The sequence below is a fragment of the Natator depressus genome, chromosome 1 (assembly GCF_965152275.1).
Source record: "Natator depressus isolate rNatDep1 chromosome 1, rNatDep2.hap1, whole genome shotgun sequence".
Taxonomy (NCBI): Eukaryota; Metazoa; Chordata; order Testudines; family Cheloniidae; genus Natator; species Natator depressus.
In genome coordinates, this window is record NC_134234.1 from 184,062,781 (window position 1) to 184,087,395 (window position 24,615).

Consider the following 24,615-nt stretch of genomic DNA (forward strand, 5'->3'; position numbering starts at 1 on the left):
AGCAAAACATTACCAGTATCTGCAGGGCAGCATAGAGGCACATGAAGAAAGTAAGCAGCTGTACCCTCTGTAGTAGGAAGAGAGGCTGAGACATAAGCCCTTGTATCAGAGGCAGGGTATGAGGCAGGACCTGCTCACAGAATTTGGCAAGGACAAGGCTGATATCTAACCATATCCTCTTAAGGAGATCAAGGAAGAAATGGATATAGCATGCAAGAGGGGCGGGGAGAGGGAGAACTGAGAGCTGGGTTCAGAGATACCAGAGATCTTTTTAGATTGATGTGAAACAAATACCAACACTAAACAGTTTTTTTTAAATCACTGCTCTCAACAAGTTGGGATGTGGGACTCAGGTGATCATGGGCAGGGTTTGAGGTGAAATGTTTGAGGATTGCAAAATTTGCAAGAGATATTGGTGATGTGTAATAAAATACAGGGAATTTTCCTGTTTTTGGAAGGTGTTTTATTGAAACCAGGTTTTTGTGCTGGTCACACGTTGCTACACAACTTCTTGAATCTAAGGGCTTATCTATACTTGAAATGCTACAGTGGTGCAGCTGCACTGCTGCAGCTGTGCTGCTGTAGTGCTGCATTGTAGACACTGCCTATGCCGACAGGAGGGGTTCTCCCATCAGCCTAGCTAATTCACCTCCCCAAGAGGTGGTAGTTAGGTCGATGGAAGAAGTATTCTGTGTGCCAAGTGCTGTCCACACCGGGGGTTAGGATGGCTTAACTATGCCACTAGGGATATCGATTTTTCACACTCCTGAGAGACATAGTTAAGTCAACTTAATTTTCTAGTGTAGTCAAGGCCTAATTAGTCAAATCATTGTGATGTTACTGACACTGTAAAATGGCACAAGCAGGTACACTCTGGCAACATAAATTCAGAATAGTAGCTGGGGGTTCCTTGCATAGCTTCACAGAGAGCAAAGTGTGTGTGTTGCGGGGGAGAAATGCTTAGACCCAGACTTGGACTTTTAATCTCAAAATATGTAGAGACTAGGACATTGTAAAAATGTCTGCTGTGCAGCCAAGGGTTAAGATGGCCTTGTTACTCCACAGCAACTTCTGTCTACGATGTGTGCAGCATTAGTGTTTGTTTAAAGGGGCCCTGATCCCATCCCTTTTTCCAATAGATATGAAATGGAACATGTCTGCCTTTGAACTGCACCCAGCAGCGCTGCAAGATTCAGTGAATGAAGGACACCGTATCCAATTGAAATTACAGAGGAATTTGAGGTAGGCAGAATATATTTACCCAGTTGGAATTTAAACTGTGAAATTAAAAGGGAATATTCAAGGATGATGGGGCAGAGAGATTTCCTAATCTCTATCCAGCCCCAGTTGTGTGTCAGAAAAGTCTGAAGAGGGAATAAGCAAAGAACCTGTTCTGGAATAAAGGGTAGGGAGAGAATAAAGACAATGTTTTCAACAGCGCCCAGCTCCAGCTGCGTATTTGTTTCATAGGCTCTGTCCATACTAAGAAAATGACTTGTGATTGATAAAAGGTGTCAAATGTGTGTCCCTCCTGGCCCCCGGGGTCAAAAACAATTGGGTCACTAGTGTAAACAGGGCCAAAGCGTTTCCAATGCCTCTAACAGAAAGTGTGTTAGATTTCTTGTGGAATTAGGGGTTCAGAACTCTTTTTGTAACAGGTGTGAAACACAATTTGGCCCTCTCTACAGTATCTATTTGGCCTCTGTTACTGTAGTATCTGAGAACCTCACAAACATTAATGAATTAATCCTCACAACAGTGTTTTGGGTGATGTCCCTTTGGTAGCTGGAGGAACAGAATGTTGGAAGCAGAAGGTTCTATGGCAGTTGGAAATGACAGTTGTGGATGGCAATTTGAACCGGGCAGCTGGAGAAAATTGAATAACGTATGGTGACAGCTGCAGGATCCCCCTCACCAGACAGACAAGGAACACTCAGGAAGAAAAAGTTAACAGAACACAATGAACAGTGTGTGTGAATTCTGGTGAAAGCAATGACAGGGAGCTGAAGAAATCAACAGGAGGAAGGACAATCTTTGTGGTTAATGCACAGAAAAGGGAGTCAGGGGTAACAGACTCACAATGTGACTTTGGGCAAGTCCCTGAAATCTCTTGATGCCTCAGTTTCCCCGACTGAAACACTGTGATAATGATATTTCCCTACCTAGTGTGGATGGGGAGTTGTGAAGCATTCAGAGGCTACAGTGGTGATGACCATGGAAATGCTTATATATCAACAGAGCCAGAGAGGAAGTGAGAGCAGAGAATGAGAAGCAGATTGAAAAACCCACATGAAAAGATGAGTGTGCTCCTGATGATTACCTCTCCCTTTTCTGAGGCTGTGTGAAGGGTCTGAATTACTGCCTGAACTGCCTCATTAAATATAAAAATAAAACCTCATGTTTCTTTTCCTACATGTTCTATTCCTTGTCTCCAAAATAGGAGTTAGCTGGTTATAGTGAGGGGTAAAGGGTGCAGGGGTGATCTGCTGCACTGCAGTAGTTTCATCAGTCTGAGATCCAGAGTGTCAGTCACAACTATCAGAATAAGGGAGTTTAGGTCATCCTTCCTCAAATGAGGAACAAGAGAGGGATGCAGGCAGAGAGCAAAGAAAGCGATCTGGTAAAAGGGAGCTGGAGAACTTGAAGTGTATATTGAAAGCCAGAGAGGTGAGTAGGGAACTACAATGGAGTACATATGAAATGGATATTCTTTGCCTCTCTGCTGCTATGCACACAGCAGTCCAGATGTTGGGAGTGATGTCCTTTTAACTGGAAAGGGGGAGAATGTTGGAGTCAAAAGTGTGCACGAGGATGTCAGCTTTTTGGAATAGAGGACTCTGGATCATCCCACCGCAGCTATAGTAAAAATTAAAGAGGCATGTGGGGATTGGTGAGAGAGAGGAATGATGGTCTTGTGGTTAAATCACTGACTTTGGGACTCAGGAGATGTGGGTTTAATTCTTAATTCTGCCACAGGCTTCCTCTGTGACCTTGACAAATTGCTTATGGGTAGGCTTGGCAGAATTCAATTTTTATACTTTTATAATCTCAGCAGATAATAGTGATGTTTATTTTTTAAACATTTATTTCTATTTTGATCAATTTAAATTTCCACAGTTGCAGGAAATTATGAGGCATCAAACAACAGGGAGTATTCAGACAATAATAATTTAATGACAGTAAACACTGAGGTATAAAAAGTTAAAGCTTTATAACCATTAAAACACAAATTGTCAACATCACATGTCAAAATATACAAAGTAAATATCCTTAAATCAAACTTGAATAAGTTCTCAAGCAGCATTTTGATTACTTTGCCTATTTATAAATTTTGATAGTTATCGATGGAAATATTTTTGGTTGGTTTGTGTGTGTATGGTGAAACTGACATTTGCTGACATTTGCCAACAACAATCTGATCCTTCCTAGCCTACTTATGGGCTTGCTTTGCAAGCTCTCTGCTCTTTACTTCCCCATCTGTAAAAGGGGGATAACAATTCCTGCTTCCTCTCATGCTTTGTCTGTCTTCTCTTTAGATTGCAGACTCTTTGGGGCAGTGACTGTCTTTTATTATGTGTATATACAGAATCTAGTACAAATGGTGCCACAATCTCAGCTCAGATCTCTGTAAGAAGTGTGGATACTGCCTGTGCAAACTGGTGGGAAGCCAAAGAGAGAGGTGTTCAAAATGAGCCTGAATCATGAGAGAGTCAGACAGGTGAATGGTCTAGAATTGAGAGGGGGATGTAAGAGGGAGGGGGCTACACAGAAGTGATATTTCTTTCCTCTGCTGCTGTGCTAATGGCAAGCAGAATGTTCAAAGGCTGATGCCTCATTAAGAGGAGAAAGGACAGAATGTTGGGACCATACGTTTCCATGGCAGTTGGGCGGGGGGGTGGGGGAGAGACAGTTTTAAACAGTGCATGAGAAGACCTAAGAAAGCATGGTGACAGGAGCAGCACCTCCTTGAGGAGGATAGGAACAGGCTGGGAAGAAAAATTAATTGGGAGGAAGGAAAGTATGTGAAAAGAACAGCATCAGGGACATGAGCACAAGCTGCAGAAGGGAAATTTAATGGAGCAAAAGAAGAAGCCATGGAGAAAGTTAGAGCATAGAAACTGCCGGGGGGGTGAAAGGGGAATCAGCTAAGGAAGCCCCTTCCAAAAATAGGTGCATACAGCATGCTTCTTAATTTCTCCCTGAACTAGGGCTGTGTGAAGGGTTGGATTTGCTGCCCAATCTGCCTTTTGATTATATATAATTATCTGTATTTCTTTTGCCCCCCAGTGCAAAAAATTATTGTCTATAAAACAGTAATAAGTTAGAGCCGGTGATGGGTAGAGGTAACACTACTAGCGTTGAAGATCTGGGGTCACAGACACAACTAGCAGTACAGGGGATGGTAGGGCATCTAACTTCAATGACTGGAACAACCAGAGAGATGGGGGGAATTCTGAAAAGAGGCCGAGAGTAGGGACTGGGAATTAGAGATGGGTCTATACTGTAAAAAAAAAAAAAGAAAAGAAAAAAAGAAAAGAAAAGAAAAAGAATATTCAACTGAATTTTTAAAAGAATTTCCATTGACTGAATGTATGCCCTTTTTGTATGTGTTCATTTTGAATACTGCATTAAGTGAATTCACTGGCAGGAACATTCACCCAAATAGAGATTTTTTTAGACAATGTTTAACTTACATGTGTAAGTATTCATACCAGAAACCTGATTCTATGAGTTGCACTTATCCAGTCAGGGAACAGAAACAAACTAGGGGCTCCATCCTGCAAGGGGCTAAGCACTCTGGGCCCAGATCAGTGAAGGACTTAAGCACATGCTTACCATCAAGCATGTGAACAGTCTCATTGACTTCAATAGAACAGTTTATGGCTAAAAATTATGCAAATGCTTAACTGTTTTGAGGAATTGGAGCCAGAGAGCTCAGTACCTTGCAGAATTGAGCTATGTGTTGCCTGTGTGTCAAATCGTCTTGAATTTCAAATAATTACAACAAATTGCTTGTGAATAAGACACAGGCCAAGAAGTATTTGGCAAATAATTTCAAGTAAGAAATAAACTTGAGAAAATCATGATCTGTTTGAAGACAATTCACAACAGAAATAGAGGCAAGATTTGTCCAATAAATTATTCATTACCAATGATTTGCCAAGCTTTACTGGATATATAGCCACAGAGACCTGTGTTACGCCTTGGGGAAAGAGCCAGAAAGAGATGTGTCAAAGTAAACCTGAGAGGAGAATGCAGATAGAGATCCAGAGAAGTCTCTGGAGAGGGAGCCAGAGAGGTTATGTGGGCAGATATGATGGAGTACAGAGGGAGTTAGATTTCAGAGTAACAGCCGTGTTAGTCTGTATTCGTAAAAAGAAAAAAGAAAAGGAGTACTTGTGGCACCTTAGAGACTAACCAGTTTATTTGAGCATGAGCTTTCGTGAGCTACAGCTCACTTCATCGGATGCATAGCTCATGCTCAAATAAACTGGTTAGTCTCTAAGGTGCCACAAGTACTCCTTTTCTTTTTTCTTTTTACAGAGGGAGTGCTGTTCTTTGCTATTTATAGCTAGTCAAACGGGAACCATATTTTGGATGATATTCTTGAAGATTGTGGAAGGTTGCATTTTGGAATCACAGTTGGGGATGATAACTTGAATCAGGTAGATGCAAGAGCAAGAAAGAAGATTAAATGTGATTAAGTAGGTTGTCCTTGATGAGAGAGAAGCATCATTTAGAGAGGAAGGTAATAGGAAGCTGCATACAGGTAAGATAGTGCAGGGATGAGATGAGAAGCAACGGGAGAGGAGATTAAATGCATGCAAGAGTAGAGCTGTGTAGAGTCTTAAAGGTGCAGACAAAGGGCCAGTTTCTTTGGTGTGATCACTTTGGCTGTACTGCTGATGTAATCTGGCTATAAAATTGGATTGGCTGGCTCATGGAGGACCAGCTAGAGGCAAAATTGAAGAGCAGCAATCCAGTATGCTTCTGTTTTCATTTTTATTCTGGAGAGTCATCCATCCTTAGTTACAAATAGGTCCTCTGAATGACAAAGTATCTAATAAGTAGCATGGAATATCATCAAATTGAATGTAGATATGGAATCAATGTGATTAGAAGGCCTTTCTTTACCATTCCATAGCACAGTCAGTTTCCACCAATATATTCTGGGATATTAGGAGACTTTAGGAAGGAACAAAAATCACATACTCTGAGGAACACTCCTAGGACTGTTTAAAAAAAAAAAAAATTTCTGATGCAGCCCTTATGGGGCAGCTCTGCTCTAACCTTTCCTATGCCTCTCTTTTTTATATCCTCCAGTATCTGCCTCTGGTGCTACTCATAACTTTTTCCAGTAGCAGCATGCAAGATACGGTTCTTCCCAGTGTCACTGTTACCCAGAGTTTTGAATATTGGCAGTGAAACTGATTGGAGTTTTATGTTGTTGTTTTGGGATCTGATCCAAAAAAGTCTATTGAAGTCAATGGAAAGACTCGTACTGGGCTTCAGATCAGGACCTTAGTGAAAAATATTGCATAGACTCTCCTCAGTTTCTTCTTTTTCTTTATATGGGGTATGATATTCCTGGCCTTTGTGTGTAGATGTGTGCAACAAAATATTATAAGGAATACGATTAAAGTTATTAATCATTTTAACTTAATTCTGCTGAATTTTTAAATTCAGCAACATGACTGACCAGCAATGTTTTGTCACCTCACCTGTTTAAGATTATTGTCCACCCTTCTTTGTAAGGCTATGGAAGTTTTTAACATAAAGCCAATTTTAGCTGTAGACCCCAATATACACTGTCTACTTTTGATGAGTGAGGCACAAAGTCTGACTCTCTTTTCCTTTTAGGCCAGTCAAATTTGATGCAGAGTATGGGAGAGGTTAAAGTATTTGTTTGAGAGAGATCTCCCTGGAGTTTTGTGTTGTCCAAGACTGGAGATGTGTTATGATGGGTTTCTTTAAAGAGAAAATTACTTTCCTGTAATTGTTCTTCTCTGAAGATATGAAAGACCACCACTCACACACCCTGCTCTGCACAGAATTGAAGGTTTTGCTATTTCATTTTCTTATTATTCAATTCACTTTTATACATAGGGGATTAATTCCACTTTGAGCTTGGGGAGTACCTGTCTTGCACATAACAGTTGTGATGGGTATTTTCACAGAACACCACTTGCAGATTTTGCTTTTTTTGAGATGCTTCATCGGTCTAACCATTATATTTGAAAATGTTTTCATTTAGGATTATCTATTTTATTTACTCTGATTCCTATTTATGCTACTCCCCAGCAGCTTGCTGGCAGTAAAATAGTTAATAAAAACTAAATCAGAATATGCCGCAAGCATTTCTTCTTTTAATGTGTCTGGTGTTCTTGTCCTTTTTAACCCGCTTTGGCCCTTATCTTGCTGCAAGCTTCGCATGAGTACAAGGGGTCTCCTTTGATTGTCAGTTATATATATATATATATATAATATATATATATCTCAAAACATGGTGCAACAGCCACATGCAGGTGCCTACTCCATGGGCTCAGCCTTAGGTGATAGGGACCAGTGTCCCCCCCGCCCCCCGAGCTTGCCTCCTTGTCTATCTGGCCATGCACATTGGACAATTTCTGTCCTTCAGACCCACTCCCAGCTAGAAATGTAATTGGCATGGATGGTTTTAATACCCTTGGACCCCCCCATGACCAGATATCTTGATTTTATAAGGACAGTCCCGATATTTGGGGCTTTTTCTTATATGGGCTCCTATTACCCCCCAGCCCTGTCCCGTTTTTTCACACTTGCTGTCTGGTGACCCTACCCCCCCCCCCCCCCACAGAAGCAATCAGTCCCATCACACAGCAATACCCCAATACGTGTCAGTGGCACAATGCACCTCTGCTGGGGGGGGGGTCTGCCCTGCTGCTCTCGAGCTGGAATGAGCCCCCAGAAAGCAGACAAGGAGCAACTGGCAGCGCAGTCCCAGCCAATCACTCCCTCTGCCCAAGGGCGCACTCTCTAGTGGGGTGGTGGGCAACGGGGTGGCGCGCGTGTCGAGGCCGATTACATGTTAACGAAGGCTGGGGCAGAGGTGAATGGCAGAGGAAGTGGCGCATGCGCAGAGGTGCTGGCAGGGTAAACACGGGGGAGGTCGGGAGTAATGGACTAGCGAGAAGGAAGGGCGGATGGCGCAAGCGCGAAGCGGTCGCCCGCGAGGGAGGGCAGGGGCAGAACGCGCATGCGCAAAGGCCGTGTGCCAGAGTCAGGGCGGGGGAGAAGGCGAGGGGAGACGGCGGCTGCGCGATTGGGGCGGGCGGGGGGGCAGGGAGCGAGGGAGGGTTTATCGGGCGGCCGATTTTGGTTAAAATATTCAAAATGGCGGACGGAGGAGCAGCGAGTCAAGATGAGAGTTCGGCGGCGGCGGTGGCGGCGGCAGGTAATCATTACTGCGTTTTACATATTCATATTCATACTCGCGCGCGCGGCCCCCCCGCCGCCCGCCCGCCCCGCTTAGCATAATTTATTAGTACTCCGGATTATTATAATTAACGGCACAGGGGGGAGCGGGGGCGGCGGCAGCCTCCCCGTGCGGGGAACACACACAGGGGCGCGGGGGGCACGGGGGCGCCTGCCCGCCCCCAAACCCGGGCAGAGGCCGCCGGGCCGGGCCGGCAGCGGCCGCACGCCCACAATAAAGCCGCTTTACATATTCATGGCGGAGTGGGCCCGGCTCGGGCAGGGAGCTGGGGGGCGAGCACCCCGCATCCTCCCTCCCAACAGCGAGGTCCCCTCTGCGCTGTTGCTCCGGGCGGGGAGCGGGTTGGGGCGTGGGGATTTTTTGGGCGGCGGCGGCGGCGGGGGGCGGTTGGCTTCTCAGCCCACCCTCCTCGGGCAGCGTTATTTCCCCAGAGCCCCAGGCCTGCCTGCAGCGGGGGGCTGGGTGCGGAGGGCCCGGGGAGGGAGGGGAGCTTGGCGGGGGCCTCCCTCCGCCCCCCACAGCGAAGGTGTCTCAGTCCCGCTCCACTCTCCGTGGGGGAGAGGGGGGTCCCCTGGTGGCGAAGGGCTGTCGGGGGGGGGGAGGGAGAATCTGTTACCCAGGGGGCTGGGCTGCCCTGACATCTCCCCGTTTCCTTAGGCGTGAGGGAGCCCGAGCAGCGCAGTGCGGGGCGCCCCGGCATAGGCCCCCGGGGGTGTCCAACAGCGATGCTCTGAGAGCCCCCCTCCCCCAGCGAGGGGTGCGTGGGGTGGCAGCGTTGGCGGGTGGGGTGGCAGGCTGGCTGCCAGGGGTGCGGGGCCGGGCTCGCTCTCCCTCTCTGTGTGTGTCTCTCATTTGAATAATGTCTAATTCGGGGAGGTTTATATTATTGAAATGGCCGCCTGAGTTTCCCCGCCTCTCATGTTTAGTAATTCAGACCTTTAATAACAGCCACTCAGAGCCCAAAGCCGTGTTTATATTTTACATTCGCCCCATGTGCTTGTGTGGTTCAATATGATTCTTCTTTCTTGCTCTCTCGCTTTTTTTTAAATTTTCTTGGCAACCCACAGGGCCCAGAGATCAAACCCAGGCTGTGTGGGGAGGGGAGGGGGAAGGAAGAGGTAGGCCCTGACTCCTCTGGCAGACGCCTAGGCCTCAGTCTCTGCTGCTTGATTTATTTACTAATAACCGAAATGACCCCCCATCCCACCCCCGCGAGCAAAAACAAAACCCTCTTGGGGCCTGAGCAGCATCAGAACTGCTCACAGCTTCTCACACACTCATGTCTTTTAAATAAAGGGCTTATTTTTAATTTATAGCAACACAAGACTGTAAAGCTGCCCCTTCCATAACTGCTTTTCAGTGAGTATTGAGCATTTTTCATCCCTTTGTCCCCGATTTACCTTTTTTTTAAAGGAGTTGACCTTAATTTGTACTTCATGGGGCTGTGAGAACACTTTCCAAATCTAAAAAGCCTCCCTCCTACCCTCAGATACATAGAAGCTAATCTTGAATTTTTAATTTTGTAACACACTGGATCATACAACAGTAAATAAAATAAACCTCTTTCTCATCAATGTTTAAAATGTGGATGCTGTATAGCAGTCCTGTGTGTTTGAAGCTTTTGTCAGTCCCTGGCACTTCTGAGTTATTTTTAATTGAATTTGGGAATAAAAGAAAACAAAAACAAGTTTTCTGTGTTTGCGTGCCATAGTTGGCTGAGTGAAAATTGAAAAATATTCCCCTCCCCCCCCTTTAAATTGTCAAGGCTAACTATATGTTTTAGCCAGACACCAGGCAATTTGACAACAAGCAAAATGGACTCCTTTTTCAAGGGAGGTAATGGAGTCGTTTTATTTTAATGTAGCATTAGAGTTGATAAAACTGTGTGGTTTCTCAGTAGAGATCATTGTTTTCAACTGTGGAGGAAAAGGGCCTGACCGAAGGGTATCTTACACTAGCCGTTTCAGATTAGCATGTAAACATCTTTGAAGCATGGCTTAGAAGAGTTCATGTAATAGTGCAGTCAGCTTATTTTGTAGAGTTTCCTTTGAAGGTTAATTTGTAAAAAAAATACTAGACTTCAGTTAATGAAAAGCATTTTAATTTTAAAATGATCAGTCTCGCTACTACCTATTTTCCCCTCGCTCATCCTTGGTAAAGACAGGCCTTGAATACTGCAAGAAAAGATCTGTAGAAGCTATAATGAGACTGTTCAGGTGACTGACTGCTTCACAGACCAGCAGCACGAGGTTGGCTGGACAAAAAGCAGTAATATGATTTCGTGCCTTAAATAGCATATGTTTTTGCACTCGCTTTGCAAGATGTGGTCAAACTGATGATGTAACCGGCCAGAGGACAAGGTGCAGTTAATTTGATTTATTGACCTGGGGTGAGGTGTAGCAGTGAAACCTTCTCATAGAGAAACCATTTATCTGAGGACAATTTCCTTTATAGCAGCAATTTAACCACTGCTGAGGCTGTAGATATTTTATCCAAGATGATAAAAATGTACATAACATCTTGCAAACAAAAATTTGATTCTAACTGACAATTTAGTAATTCTTAAAGGATGGATTGCTGGACTCTGGCCTTGCATTGTCATATGCCTGACCTGGGGTTTATGAACTCAGCATTTTGCCATTTACATGCTAAAACAAATCTGTCCACCTCAATCTGATGTATACTTAAGGTTATGGCTTAAAATTTTACTGAACCATCCCACATGATTAGAATGGAAGGTGGCTCCACCAGTGCAAACCAGCAGCAACATCTGGACAAGAAGCCCATTTCCCGCCCCAGCTGCAATTGCTATCAAGGTGCTTTCAGTGGATCTTGAGTGAGGTTCCATTTTCGGTATCAGTCTCTGGCTAGTAGATGTCTGATAAACTTGAAACTTTATCCTGCTTTTTCCATGTGATGGAAGAGACAAAGAATTTTTCTCTTATCCCTCCAGAGTTTTCTGGTTTTCAGTGGCAGCAGAGTGAAGCTGACATGATTCTTGACAGTTTCACCTACCAAGAGGGCTCTGACTTTCACAGGTGAAAATGACCAAAGGCTTGTAAGTTTTACTTCGGTGGTTAGGAGAGCTGTGAAATGCTGGCAGTAACTGCTGCTCTTCCTCTCTGCAGACTCGGGAAGACAACAGTGTATTAGTTCACATTTGGAAGGTTATATTTGCAATTACAAACTGTAGAAGTTCGCTAACTTTTTAAATGAAAGGAAATAATCTTTTGGGCCACCAGCCTTTCCAGAGAAAGCTTTTCTCTTGCCACTAGTGACTAGATTTAAAAAAAAAAAAAAAAACTTTCTATAGTCCTAATTCAAGCAAATCTGAAGTCTTTAGGAAGCAAATGGTTAGATTCTGACACTTGTTGAGTAGTGATGTTTAGCACTGCTTAACTTGGTGTGTATATATGGGGAAATTGATGCAATTTTCAAATCTGATCTCTAGCTATTAAGCCCGGTATAGCATCAATTATTCTGTGCTATGTATGGGAATGTACCAGAATAGTACATAAACATAGTGGTATAGTTCCTGCTTGTAGTCAAGGTTCTGATGATTGATGAATACTTTGTTTAGAAAATGAGATTTTGGAAGCATTTTCATTACTTAAAGCACAATGGTCCAATCAGAATAGCCATTGTTGTGTTTAAAAAGAGTAACCCATTCTAGTTGTAGTTCTTATCTGACACAAGTTTAAATGTGCAGAAAAGCTTGATTGAATGGGGTGTCTAAATTTATATTTTTGTTATGATCTATCGTCGTACCTTGTTTCCTGTAAAAGAAGTGGAATATTGTTCATCCTTTCCATAGGCCTTTCATTCTTCTTTGATTTCCCCCCCCCCCCATCTCCTTGCCCAATTTTGTGAAAAATTTGCAGTAATTAGTTGCCCTCTTCAGTGGGTTGACCTTGATGTGCATAGCCATAACAAAATTTGGCATGCCCAGTGGAGTATGGCTGAGTTGTAGAGTTTGTGGGAAGTGGTAATTTTTCACTCACTTTCACCAAGTCCTGATTCCTTTGTGAACTTCAAGGACTTTAAAAAGAATTTACACTACTTAACATGCAAGTTTAAGTGAGGAGTTACTCTATACTCAATTACTTGAACATAAGTAAAACTGCATACCATCTTGAGAGAAGCAGTCACAGTTCTGGTCCTTGTAGATGACAAAGGTTTGTATGAGATGCATATTTCTATCCGTGTAATACAAGTAAGTGCCATTTACATGATTAATAAAAGCAGGATTGAACCTTTAAGCAAAATTAAGTTTAAAACGATTGCTCCAAACTTGATATTACTTGCTTTGTTTACAGAGCTGGTATCCTGTGAATGCAGGACTCTTATGTCATTGTATAGACTTACAGTACTGACTGGCTGCTTGATACTGCAGAGATTCTCTTCTGCATTAACAATTTTTATCACCATGTTCCTCTTGTGATGTGTTGCAATACATTGCAGCCCAAGTGTGGGCTTGCATCGCATTGAGTACAGCAGTAGAAATGGGGAGGGAATCACATAAATTTAATTTTATCCTGTAAGCTTTCCCTTTATGTTCCTACATTAGTTATACTTCACTTAGAACCTGTCTAAATTCCACAGCTGCTAATTAAAGGAAGTTCTGTAAATGTGACTATTTTTCCTTTTCACAGTTGGGTGCATTAACTTTATTAAGCCTTGAGGATAAGAGCCTCACAGACTCTGTAACACTTCATCATTTCTATTCCTAGAGAGAAAATACTTAAAATTTGTGTTAATTCCTTTCCCTACCTTTGGTAGACTGCACAACTGTCTAGCAGAACTGGAGTCATTTAATGTCCAAATTTGTCAGGTTATTTTTCAGTAGGTCTTCATTAGCATACTACAAATTTCTTGTGGGAAAGAGGATGGTAATGAATTGCTAATGGCTACTTGTATTAATGATTTTGACTGAGGCTACTGGGCATTATTGTTTAGTGATCAAGCAGTAGGTTGGGATCCAGGAGTTCCTGAGTTCCATTCCTGGCTCTGTCACTGAGTTGACTTGCTATGTGACCTTAGGCTACATCTGTAAAATGGGGATAATAAATACCAGTCTCTCAGATGTGTTGTTGAGTCAGAGAGGAGATAATTAGTTAATGTTTTGTACAGTGTTTTGAAGATTGAAGTGCTATGTAAGTGCCAAGTTTTATTAATAGATGTTTGTAGCAGAGTTTTTGCCTTTCTACTTGAAGGGAGACCATCAAATTATAAATTACATTTTTGTGTGGAAGTTTTTTGGCCTTTTAACATTTCAGTCCTCCCCTAAGAGATATGATCTGTGAAGTTCAAGAAAAATCTTACTCTGTTTTTTCAGTTTTATTTTGTGTATCTGACTACATTTTCTGTATAATCAGCTTCACCGTATCCCCTATATATTCAGTTAAACTGTATAGGAACTAAACTTTTTTCTTAAAAAGTCTCACCATTAATACCCCCTGTGCATCTCCACCAATGGTAGCAATAATGAGCGTGCTAGTAGGAATAAGGTGCTGGTGGCTGTCAGAATTTTTAACTACAGTGTAATATGTAGACCTGCTTTAAGTAGGGTTAGACAAAACAGATATTCAAAGACAAATCTTTAGTGGTACCTTGGTTGCACTACAGCTACTAGTGATAGGAATCTTTATGAAAAAAGGTCTGATGTAGACAAGGATCTAATTGGCTTCCTGTGTGTGAACATCTCTCACACAGCAAATTGGAGAGAGAAACCTTTTTTAATAAAAAAGAAAATGAGATTGCAAAAACCACAGGTGGGAAGTGGGGCTTAGACAGGTGTAATTAGTATCTGTTTCTTTAAAATGATTAGACAAAGTTGCCAGCTAGCTTGCTGCATTTAAACCTATTTCAGAGAGTGATCTTGTTAATCTATAAATCATGCATCACCATTAAAGCTTTCACTCATCATGTACTTTTGTTGGAATTTGAATTTACCTAATTGTACTGCATGTGAAGTAGCTCAGATTTTTAAAAAAATTTATTTTGAAATCACAAAATTTACACTGTAGGACTTAGAACAGTGTTTTGGAGAAGAAAGATGTGTACAGATAATACCTTGAAATGGTAAGCATTGTAATATTCAGACTTCTTTTAAATGGACAAAATGCTGTTCATTGAGGTTGGAGACTTACCCTAATTTTGCTTGTCTTTCTCAGGTTAAAAGACTAGTATGAGGCACTGTCCTCCTTGCATCAAACTGCCTCACCATTTGCTCCTCCTCTGATTGTTTTATTTCAAATAACATGTAATTTACTAATTTGTGCCTGACCATGCTCATGAAAAGTAGCAGGTTTGTACAACTTGGATTTTGTGAAGGGGAGAAGCGTGTGATAATGGTAGAAATGACTAAGACATCTCATGAATTAGTCATTTCTGTATTATTAGTTAATCATCTCTTGAATAAAAATGTGACTTAAACTTATTCCAGGAATCCTACTGCAGATGTGCCTTGCAAAGTGTATTTTAATCACAATTCTGTTTCTTACCCTGCTGATCTCTAGCACCAATAAGGGTATCATTTTCATTTGTCTATATCTTATGGAAGCTGAAACTATAAAACAAAAAAACTTGAATTCTATTTTTTAAGGCGATTTGGGGTATCTGAGGAGCAGCACGCAGCTTGGTGGTGCCAGCAAACAACTTCACTGCAAATACTGCTCGCGCTGTCCGTCCCCCCCCCCACACGTTTTTTTTTCCTTTCTTTCCTCCTCCTACTTGTGTATTTCTTACGCTTAGTCTTCCTGGTCTGGAAAGAAGGCTAGACCATTTAAAAATGTGGGACTAGTCTGTGGTGCACCTTATTTCAAGACCAATGTAAAATTCACTAAGATGGAGCTGAAGTGCACAACTTAAACATTTATAACTGTTTGAATAGCTCAAGGGAATATAAATGAACAAATGGAGTTTACCAGTAGGTTTCAGTCATCCTTATATTGAAGTTTGGGCCTCTGATATCATTGACTTGTTATCACACTACTTCAGAGTGTTTTAGACCGCTTGTGATGAGAAACCTTGGAATTCTGAGGCGTTAGGGCCATCTTTCAAGATTCTTCAGAATCTAAGCTCCAGTGTTCTTAACACTGGGTTGGGAGCCAGGAGCTTCCAATTTTCACTGCCATTTCCACACACCATCTCTCTTTATGGCTCTGGGCAAGTTGAGTATACACAAGCCCTTAAAAACCCCCAAAACAAACAAGCCTCCCACTATTGCAGTACTGTTTGGTGCAGCTCCACCTATATTAGAGTGGGTGTACTACAGCAGGGGTTCAACCTTTTTCTTTCTGAGGTCCCCCTCAACATGCTATCAAAACTCCAGCGCCCAGCGGGGATGGGGTGGGGGAGGACGACTCAGGGCTGGGGGTGGGCTCTCAGGCATAGGCGTAGTTTGGTTTCTGTTTTGGGGGGGGGAGGCCGGCGCTGCTTGGGTCAGCTCTGTACAGCAGGGTCCAGGAAGGCAGCACCATCTCCACCCCCAGACTCACCTCAGTATGCCATCCAGTCTGTCTGGAGGGGGGTGTGTGTGTGTGGTTCAGCTCAAAAAGTTTGAAAACTGCTAGGGGCTGTGTGCGGGCAAGCGAGTAGCTCAGGGTGCAGGGTAGGGGATATTAGGGGCTGTGTGCCAGGAAGGCTCCCCTGTGGTTACTGCTCCCCAAGGGCTCTGCTGGCCACAGTATGGGGTCCCCCGCCTAGGCCACTCTAACCGGCTGTGTGAGCTGAGGAGCAGCCGCAACCCTGGGCACCAGCAGCAGACGGGGGAATGCCATGGCTGCCTGCTCCATGACACCAGCCAGAGCAGCAGCTGTCTGCACTGCCTGACTCCGAGCTTTCCACCTCCGATGTGCCGCCTCCGATGTGCCACCCCCTGGTCTGGCACTGCACTGGGAGGAGGGCACTGGGGCTCTGGCTTTTGGCCTTGCAGTGGCAGGCGCTGGGGCTTGGGCTCTGGGTTTCAGCCGTGGGGTCCCTTGGCCACCCAGGGGGTCGTGGATCCCCAGTTGAAAACCGCTGTGCTAGAGTAAACAAGATTCCAATAGCTGCTATATTAAACCACCACATGTCATCTAGACCTTCTCTGGGCAGGATCTGATGTCTGTGGCCTGAGCTGCGGAGGTGTTAGTTCAGAGCTTCCCCTCTCCAAAACAAGCTAGAGGGGAGACAGCATAAGGGACACAGTCAACTGAAGTCTCTGCAGTTGTCACCAAACTGAATAAGAGCAGTCTTGAAAAATATGCTACCAAGTCCCCCCACCAAATTAATTTTTTTGACCACGTCTTCCTGGCTTCTCAACCCACACAAATAGGAGCAGCATACAGGGTTGGGAGGAGGCATTGTAGGTTGTGCACATTTCCCCCCACCCCCTGACACTGGGTAACAGAAATTCTGTTCTGTTTAGGTTCTTATACTACGCTTATCCGCTTAATATCTGAGAATGTTCCAGTAGTGCATTAAGCAGTATGATACACATTTGTCACATGTTTGTGTTCCTCTCTCCCTAGGAATGCAGTGGAATGTCTTGTTTTGGTAGGGTTTTGAAAATATATATGGTTTGTTAGAGAAGACAAGGTCAAGGAAATGTGCCTTGCACTTGAAGCAGAAGGTGGCATTTCTCCCACTTACGCCTCCACTTCCAGCCAATTCCCAGTGCTCTCTAGGCCCTTTGTATAGGTCCTGAGATGTCAGTCTTCATCGTCTACTGCCTAGTGCTCATCAGCTCTTATGTTGGGGTCCAAGGACGAAGACATCCATCCTCCACCCTGCCCATCTCCAACTCCACTGAGGAATTGCAAGGTTTCCCTTCCCCCACCAACTGCTTCTTACCTACTTTGAAAAGGCGGTTAAAGGGGTGGAAACTCCATTTCCTGCTCTGGAAAGGTCTCCAGCCCTATGAAGAGGTAGGGGTGTGTGTGTGGGAGGGGGGGAGGGTTCAACCACCATTGCTGCTTCTGTCCCTGTAGAAGAAACTTGCCGTGGAGACTCCAGACCCTGCTGCATCTAGCTCCATGAAAGGACTCTGTGGGTTTTAAGTATGTTCTGCAATTGTGATACAATACAGGACGTCTGTAGGGCTTAGCACAATTCTAGAACACAAATATGTAAAGCTGTTTCCTCTTCTAATTGTGAGGATAACCTTGATACTGTAAAATGATGCACTTTGAGTCTGCAGATAGACTAAAATGACTCTGTCACTGAGAGGTAAGAGCTTCCTCAGTTTATCTCACTGTGATGTTGAATTTAGGTCTTAGTCTATGTTGTGGAACCCAATTACCACATAGTAGTGCCTGTGTAGTTGGGGCTGATCTGTGTTCTGAAATTGTACTAAATTCCTGCTAAAGTCCAATCTTATAACTCTGTTTGTGAATCTGATTAAAACATATGTCCTGTCCATGTTGGAGAACTACAGCACTGTAACGTTGTCCTCAACACGGTAGTTATAACTGCAGACTGGACCTAGCTATGGGTCTTGCAACCTGATTTAATATAAATACATTTACACTAAAGCTTATTAAGTGTAGGTCTAAGTAAATGTTTTTTTCTGCCTGTGAACTAAGTTTTGAATAGTTATGGGCAGTAAACTTTGTAGCAACAAAAGGAATTAGCTTATGAAGCACAGAATGACCCATCTTGTCTTACAACTTGTAGAAGAGTAGTCCTTCAGTAGTTAAGTTTTTGATTAGTGTTGTAAGCATGACTGTGAACCAATAAGCCCTTTCTAACTTGGTCAAATCTAAACCAATCTGCTTGAAACTTCTTGTGTGTGATCCTCAGTCAGTGGAAAAAATTGAGGGAAATGTTGAGGGCATCTTACCTGTGTAGAAAAATCAGTTATTTTTGGAGTGATATGTCAAAAGTGACTTGACTCAGATGTTTACTAATCTGAGGATTGATGTTTTAAAGTATTATTTTAGGGAGATTCAGTGGCTAGATTTTGTTATTTGTAGGGCCCTAACAAATTCACGGCCATGAAGAACATGTGTCAGGCTGTGAAATCTGGTATTTTGTGTGCTTTTACCATATACTTTACACATTTCACGGGGGAGACCAGCCTTTCTCAAATTGCGGATCCTGACCCAAAAGGGAGTTGCAGGGGAATCACAAGGTTATTTTAGGGGGGTTGCGGTGTTGCCACCCTTACGTCTGTGCTGCCTTCAGAGCTGGGCAGCTGTAGAGCAGTGGTTGTTGGCCAGGTGCCCAGCTCTGAAGGCAGCACCCCACCAGCAGCAGCGCTGAAGTAAGTGTGGTAATATCATACTATGCCACCCTTACTTCTGCGCTGCTGCCTTCAGAGCTGGGCGGCCACAGAGTGGCAGCTGCTGACTGAGGGCCCAGTTATGCAGGCAGCAGTGCAGAAGTAAGGATGGCAATACCATACCATGCCATCCTTCTGTTCTGCTGCTGGCTGCGGTTCTCCTTTCAGAACTGGGCTCCTGGCCAGCAGCCGCCGCTCTGCAGCTGCCCAGGTCTGAAGGCAGCAGCAGCGCAGAAGAGGGTAGCAGTACTGCAACCCCCCATACAATAACGTGGCCTCTCCCATCTCCTTTTTGGGTGAGAACCCAAACAATTACAACATTGCGAAATTTCAGATTTAAATAGCTGAAATCATGAAATTTACAATTTTAAAAATCCTATGACAGTGAAATTGACCAAAATGGACCATGCATTTGGTAGGGCCCTGGTTATTTGGTATAGTAAGCTCTACAGGGCAGGGACTGTCTCTCGCTGTGTGTCTATTCAGGTCTTAGCATGTAATGAATAATAATGATTGGTTTTGGTCAACCTCTGAAAACGTGCATGTACAAGATAGACTTCTGTCATCCTCCCTACTCCCATCATTTGTATTTATGTGAAGGTGGGCACAAGTTAAATTATTTTACAATAAGACTAAATACTTAATTCATATGCAACAGGGAAGATTTACAGTTCCTTCATGTGAGATTAGTGAGATGATCCCATGAATAAGGGGGAGAAAAGTAAAGATAGTGTTTTTACTGTAACTGGTTTCCAGGCTGTTTTTGTAGGTTTGAACTCCTGAGTTCACCTCCTGAGTGCTTGACCTTCAAATGTTTGTTTTTTATTAACTGAAATGTTCAAACAATGGTTTAAATTGGTCTGTTTACTACCTTAACTGTATCCTATTGGGGAGTTTTTGTTTTTGTTTTGGATGGGTGGGAAGCAAAGGATTCAAATATAGGTAGGGACAAGTACAAGAGAAAACAAAAATCTTTGTATAGCTTCTAGTTTTTTGAAGGGCTTGTGGGTGAGGGTACAATGAAGGAATCTCTGCAGATCTTGCCAAAATTCATGGCAAATATTTGTAGTTCTTGCTGATACCTCTCTTCACCTCTATGAAGCAGTAATTTACTCATTCTGAAGTTGAGGACTTAAAGAAAATTGTTATACCCAGAATCTTGTGAAGAGCTTCTCACTCAGCAACTACATTTTAACTTTTTTCTTTTACAAAGGACTGTTTTTTTTTAAATACTTGGTGTATGGAGGATGACTGACATATTTTCCCATGCATTGTGAGAAAAATCTCTTAGTGCTTGTTGATGAGTTACTTGCCCAGTTAGTCTGTCCAACTCATTCAGATGTGAAAATGAAATATATAGGCCAGGTCAAACCTTTTCACTGTCCATTGAGATGTTGATCTGAGGTTATCTGCCTGGTTCCTGGGGACAGAAATGGTGTATTGTTTTGTATACAGACACTTTAATTCTGAGAACTCCCAGGTAATGCTGTGCATATGAAATTTTTTTGGGGTGAAGGGGAGTGGAATTGGCTGTATCTCTGATATATAACATTACAAACTACATATCTGTGTAATACATAATTTACCTAAATATGTATGATAGTGTCTTATTGAGAGACTATGCCACTTCAACTTCCTTTTCTTCTTTCTTGGATTATGACAGCTGCATTTTCTGCCACTTCGTCAATATGTACAAATATACTTCAAAATGTGAGTTCTCACCACCCTACAGGTCTTCCATTCCAGAGGCAGTAACTGCAGGAAAATACTTGGAAAGATATGTTTACTATTTTACCTTCAGTGGGGGGAACCCAATTCAGCCATTTCTTAGAATCTGTGGTCAGGTGGTTCTTAAGCACTTTTCATGTTGTGGACTGCTTCTTAAACTAGAGATTTTCATGAGGACATCTTCCTTGCAGTGGCTGTAGTGCTTGGTTATATGAGATATTTGGTTATGTGAAGTACTTGCAGAGAGTTGAACGTAAAAATGAAAGCAAGCTTTAAAGCAGTGGGGAACCGCTGCTGGCTACCATTTCTGTTCTTCAAACACCCCACTTTCAGTCCCAAAAATGTGTAGTATTACACCAATGAGAGGCTATAAACAGGATTTCCATTCATAAAGATAGTGTAGGCTAAGAGATCTGGTTGCTTTAGAGTTTGGTTCTGCCCTCCAGTTTTGGTGCAGTCAGTAAAGTTGATCACAGTTAGTGGCTGAAAACGGTATAATGTAGGGTGCAGAGAGGTGGGTTTTTTTATTTTTAAGTTTAATTGGTAAATAGCCTCTGGAAACCTGGATTGACCTGGACTGGTCACAACAGCTCAATATCTATGACCACCTGGCAATGTTCCTTGGCCCAGCAGTAATCCTTGGATCACTGTGAACCCCTGCTGTAGTAACAGTCTTGTATTCTATCAGTAGATCTCAAAGCACGTTACAAAAGAGATAGTGAATAAAAATATCCTGTTGTACAATGTTAAACATAGTTTTAAAAATATTTCAATTCTGTGATGCTGCCATTTAAAATGCAGGAGTTACATAGGTGTAGGTGAAAGCCACACAGAGCTTCCGCTTCCTCACACTTGCTGAAAAATGTAGGATCTCATTTATTCAACTTAACTTTGATACACACCCTGAATTGAGCCAAATGAACATTGGAATTCCTACATTTTCGTTGCTCTTCCCTTCTTGAGCAGTGTAATGAGTGACTAGAATCAATAGACATCTGTGATTGCAGTATCAAATGTAATTTTAGTTTTGTGTGTGTAAAACTAATATGTATCCTCTGATCAGAAACTTAACTGTGACTAGCTCTTATTGCTAAATATTATTCAGTCTAAGCCAAAGCCCTAAGTATGATTCAAAAAGACTTAATTCTCACTTTTACATGAACACACTTCAGGTGTTTGTAAATGTGAGAAATTGCTTGTAGCAGGTATTTTACATGTGGCAAAGGAGGTGGCTGTACTCAGAAAACAGATTTTGGATGCAGATGAGAACTATCCTTGAGCAATTCTCATACTCTTGCATATGCAATGTATTGTGCTAGGCAAGTGCTTTTTGAAAACATGTCTGATATGTAAGGGCCCTGCCATGGTCCAACTAAATAAAGGACTGTGAGCTCTGAACCTGGAATGTGCTATATGGCAATCATAACTTTACATTTCATCTGTTGGATGCATTGAAATACCCAAAAACTTGGAAGAGGTTTTTCTTTAAATTCTGCATCTAGGATTCAAGTCTTATAGGGCACTTTTGAAAATGTGACTACGTTGACTTCCTTAGGAGCAAAGTGTAAGTAGAACTGTTCTTTTGTACTTTAATGAAAGTTGAACAGGTGCACTCTTCAAAACACCTTCACTTTTGGAAAAACGTCAGTTTTGTATTAGACCATTTTTCATTGTACAACTGCGTATATACACTTCAACAGGCCTTTTATATATGATTGAGCGTTTAAAAGGAGTCTCACACTGGGCAAATGAAATAGGAGCTATACAAAAGGCAGCTTACCTTCAGTAACATCTTATGTTCCCTGTTTTGTTGAAGATTTGTGTTTTGAATAAGAACATTTCTTCCATTGCAGCCCAGCTGCTTCTTGATTCTGCGGTGGAGACGTTATATTGTGTTTGAGAATTATTAGTTGTTATGGAGACAGTTGTGATGTCACAAATTCAGTATTCTGACTTCACTGCAGGGTCAAGTATTTATTTTTATTTATAGGCTTTTCTGCTGGCTTATCACCAGAATCATAGGCATTTGAACATATTTTTGTGGCTTATATATTTTAAAGGATTAAAACAGAAAACCTACCCTCAATCATCAGCCTCATTAAAAGGGAGTAAGATTATAAAATTAAAAACCAAACACAGTCATCCCATACCTTTAAACCCTCCCTGTAAGTATGAGAAAGTAGGAGTCTTGCATTGTGCCCTGAACGTTAACAAGTTGGGGCTATTTCAGACCAAAGGGACATCCGAGTAGGTTACAAATGAGGAGAGAGAATACTTGGGACTCCCTTCATAATTCAAGTAGACAAGGATTGCCTGAGGTGACAGCAGTCCAGGTATTGTTGAGGTTGTGAAAGAGTGCAGAGCACAGACCTGTTATCTTGCTCCTCCCAAGAGTTTCTTCAGTGATGTCTTGACACTCCTAATTCTGCTTTCTTCCTATCCAGTTCAAGAATCCTCCTAGTGCCACCACAAGAGTTTGTATACACAGGGAGTTATATTAGTATAATTATGCCAATAAACTTCCTACATAGATAAGCCTTTAGCATTCTGCTGTTTTGTCTGTCCTCATACTTCAATTTTTTACTGGATTTTACTCTTCCTTCTGCCATTTGCAGGCAGCAGAGCCAACTATGTAAAATGTGTCCTCTTTATCTTGCCATCTCCTCTGCTGCATGACGATTGTCACAGGAGAAGCATTTGCTGGACTTCTTCCCAATTTTTTTTCTTTCAAGCTCTGGTCTAAATACAGAAGTTGTGCCTTAAAAAAAAAAAAAAAAAAAAAAAAAATTAGGTTAGCTAGTACAATCCTCTGTGCTGAATGTCTCTATCTGTTAATAGCTGGGTTATTGGTTTAACTTGACCAGTGGAATTTCAGTGCATAGACACAAGCTAAGTATTTGAAGCTAAGATTGAAAGCCAAGAAGGGAGGAAATGCTTATTTCTTCTACAGCTAATCACTGCACAGTCTGTCTGCATGACCTGCACTGAGCAAGCATCACCCATTTGATGAGATTAGAACTAAACGACCTCATTCTACACACACTACCTGTTCTTATGAGGGAGGAGTACTTCCAGAAGCAACCAATACTGAATCTAAGAAGGCTATGGGCAACCGGTGAATGAGATGAAATAGACTTAAAAGAAAAATTATAAAGAGTAAGGAGCTGCTTCTGTTGTGACTTCATTTGTGGAAGTAGAGAGAAAATGAGAGCAACTCCTTGCTCATGTTTATCTCTACTTGTCAGATATAATGAATATCCAGGAGAGAGTCAAATTCTGGCATGCTGGATCTGGAGTTAGAATATTGCGATTGAGGTTGCTCATCTGTGGAATGAGACAATATTGGTCTGCTTACAGGGCGCACTTCAAAACTCATCTATTTGGAAATGCCTTCCTGCCATATCTAAGGGCAAATCTGCATTAGAATGTTTTGATGACATAACTATGCCAAATAAAAAAGCCCTTGGTGTAATTATATCACTTTAAAAGTACTTATTCCAGTATATTTTATGCTGGTTGGGGAACTAATATATGCTATACTGATATAAGCACTCTTATACTGACACAACTGTGAGTATAGACTAGAATGGCTTTGCTGATACAGCTGTATTGGTATAGCTAGAGTGGGAGAACCTCCTAATGGAGACATAGTTTATATTGGCAAAAGGACTCTTACTGGTATAGCTGCGTCTACTTGGAAGTGGGTGGGAGGGGTTGCCATCATGGTGACATAGCCACACTGATAAAATTTTGTAGTGTAGACCTGGTCTTACTCTGTTAAGAGGATTTTGATGGTTTAATTATACTGGTATAGTTAAACTGGCAAAACTTTGTAGTGTAGACTAGACCTTAGTGTTAAACAAACAAGCATTGCTTCCTGGCAACTAGGAAGGATGAAGAGCAGAATCCTCTATGAAGGTCATTATAGTCTGTGTATTCAGATCTAATTTACCTTCTTAGTGTTTAGATATGGGCATTAGGAAAAAAAAACCCAGGTGATTAAAGGTCACTAACTGTATATGCATCTCAGCATTATCAAAATTACCAAGTAAGAATTCTATTCACTATTCAATCCCACAAGACTATGATCTTTCAGTCCCCAGCAATATTTGAGTCTGGTGCTGCTGCACCTCATAAGTGACACTAT

The 24,615-nt window shown here is 42.3% G+C and overlaps 1 protein-coding gene across 2 annotated transcripts in view; it reads left to right on the plus strand.

Annotated features, from left to right (window-relative positions):
• Positions 1 to 8,341: 8,341 nt before the first annotated feature.
• The window catches only part of POU2F1 (POU class 2 homeobox 1), a 180,865-nt gene continuing 164,591 nt past the window's right edge, over positions 8,342 to 24,615 (plus strand). For both annotated transcript variants that reach the window (XM_074972221.1, XM_074972230.1), the window contains exon 1: positions 8,342 to 8,434. In XM_074972221.1, the coding sequence (XP_074828322.1) occupies positions 8,374 to 8,434 (61 nt within the window). In that variant the 5' untranslated portion in view covers positions 8,342 to 8,373. The remainder of the gene's footprint in view (positions 8,435 to 24,615) is intronic.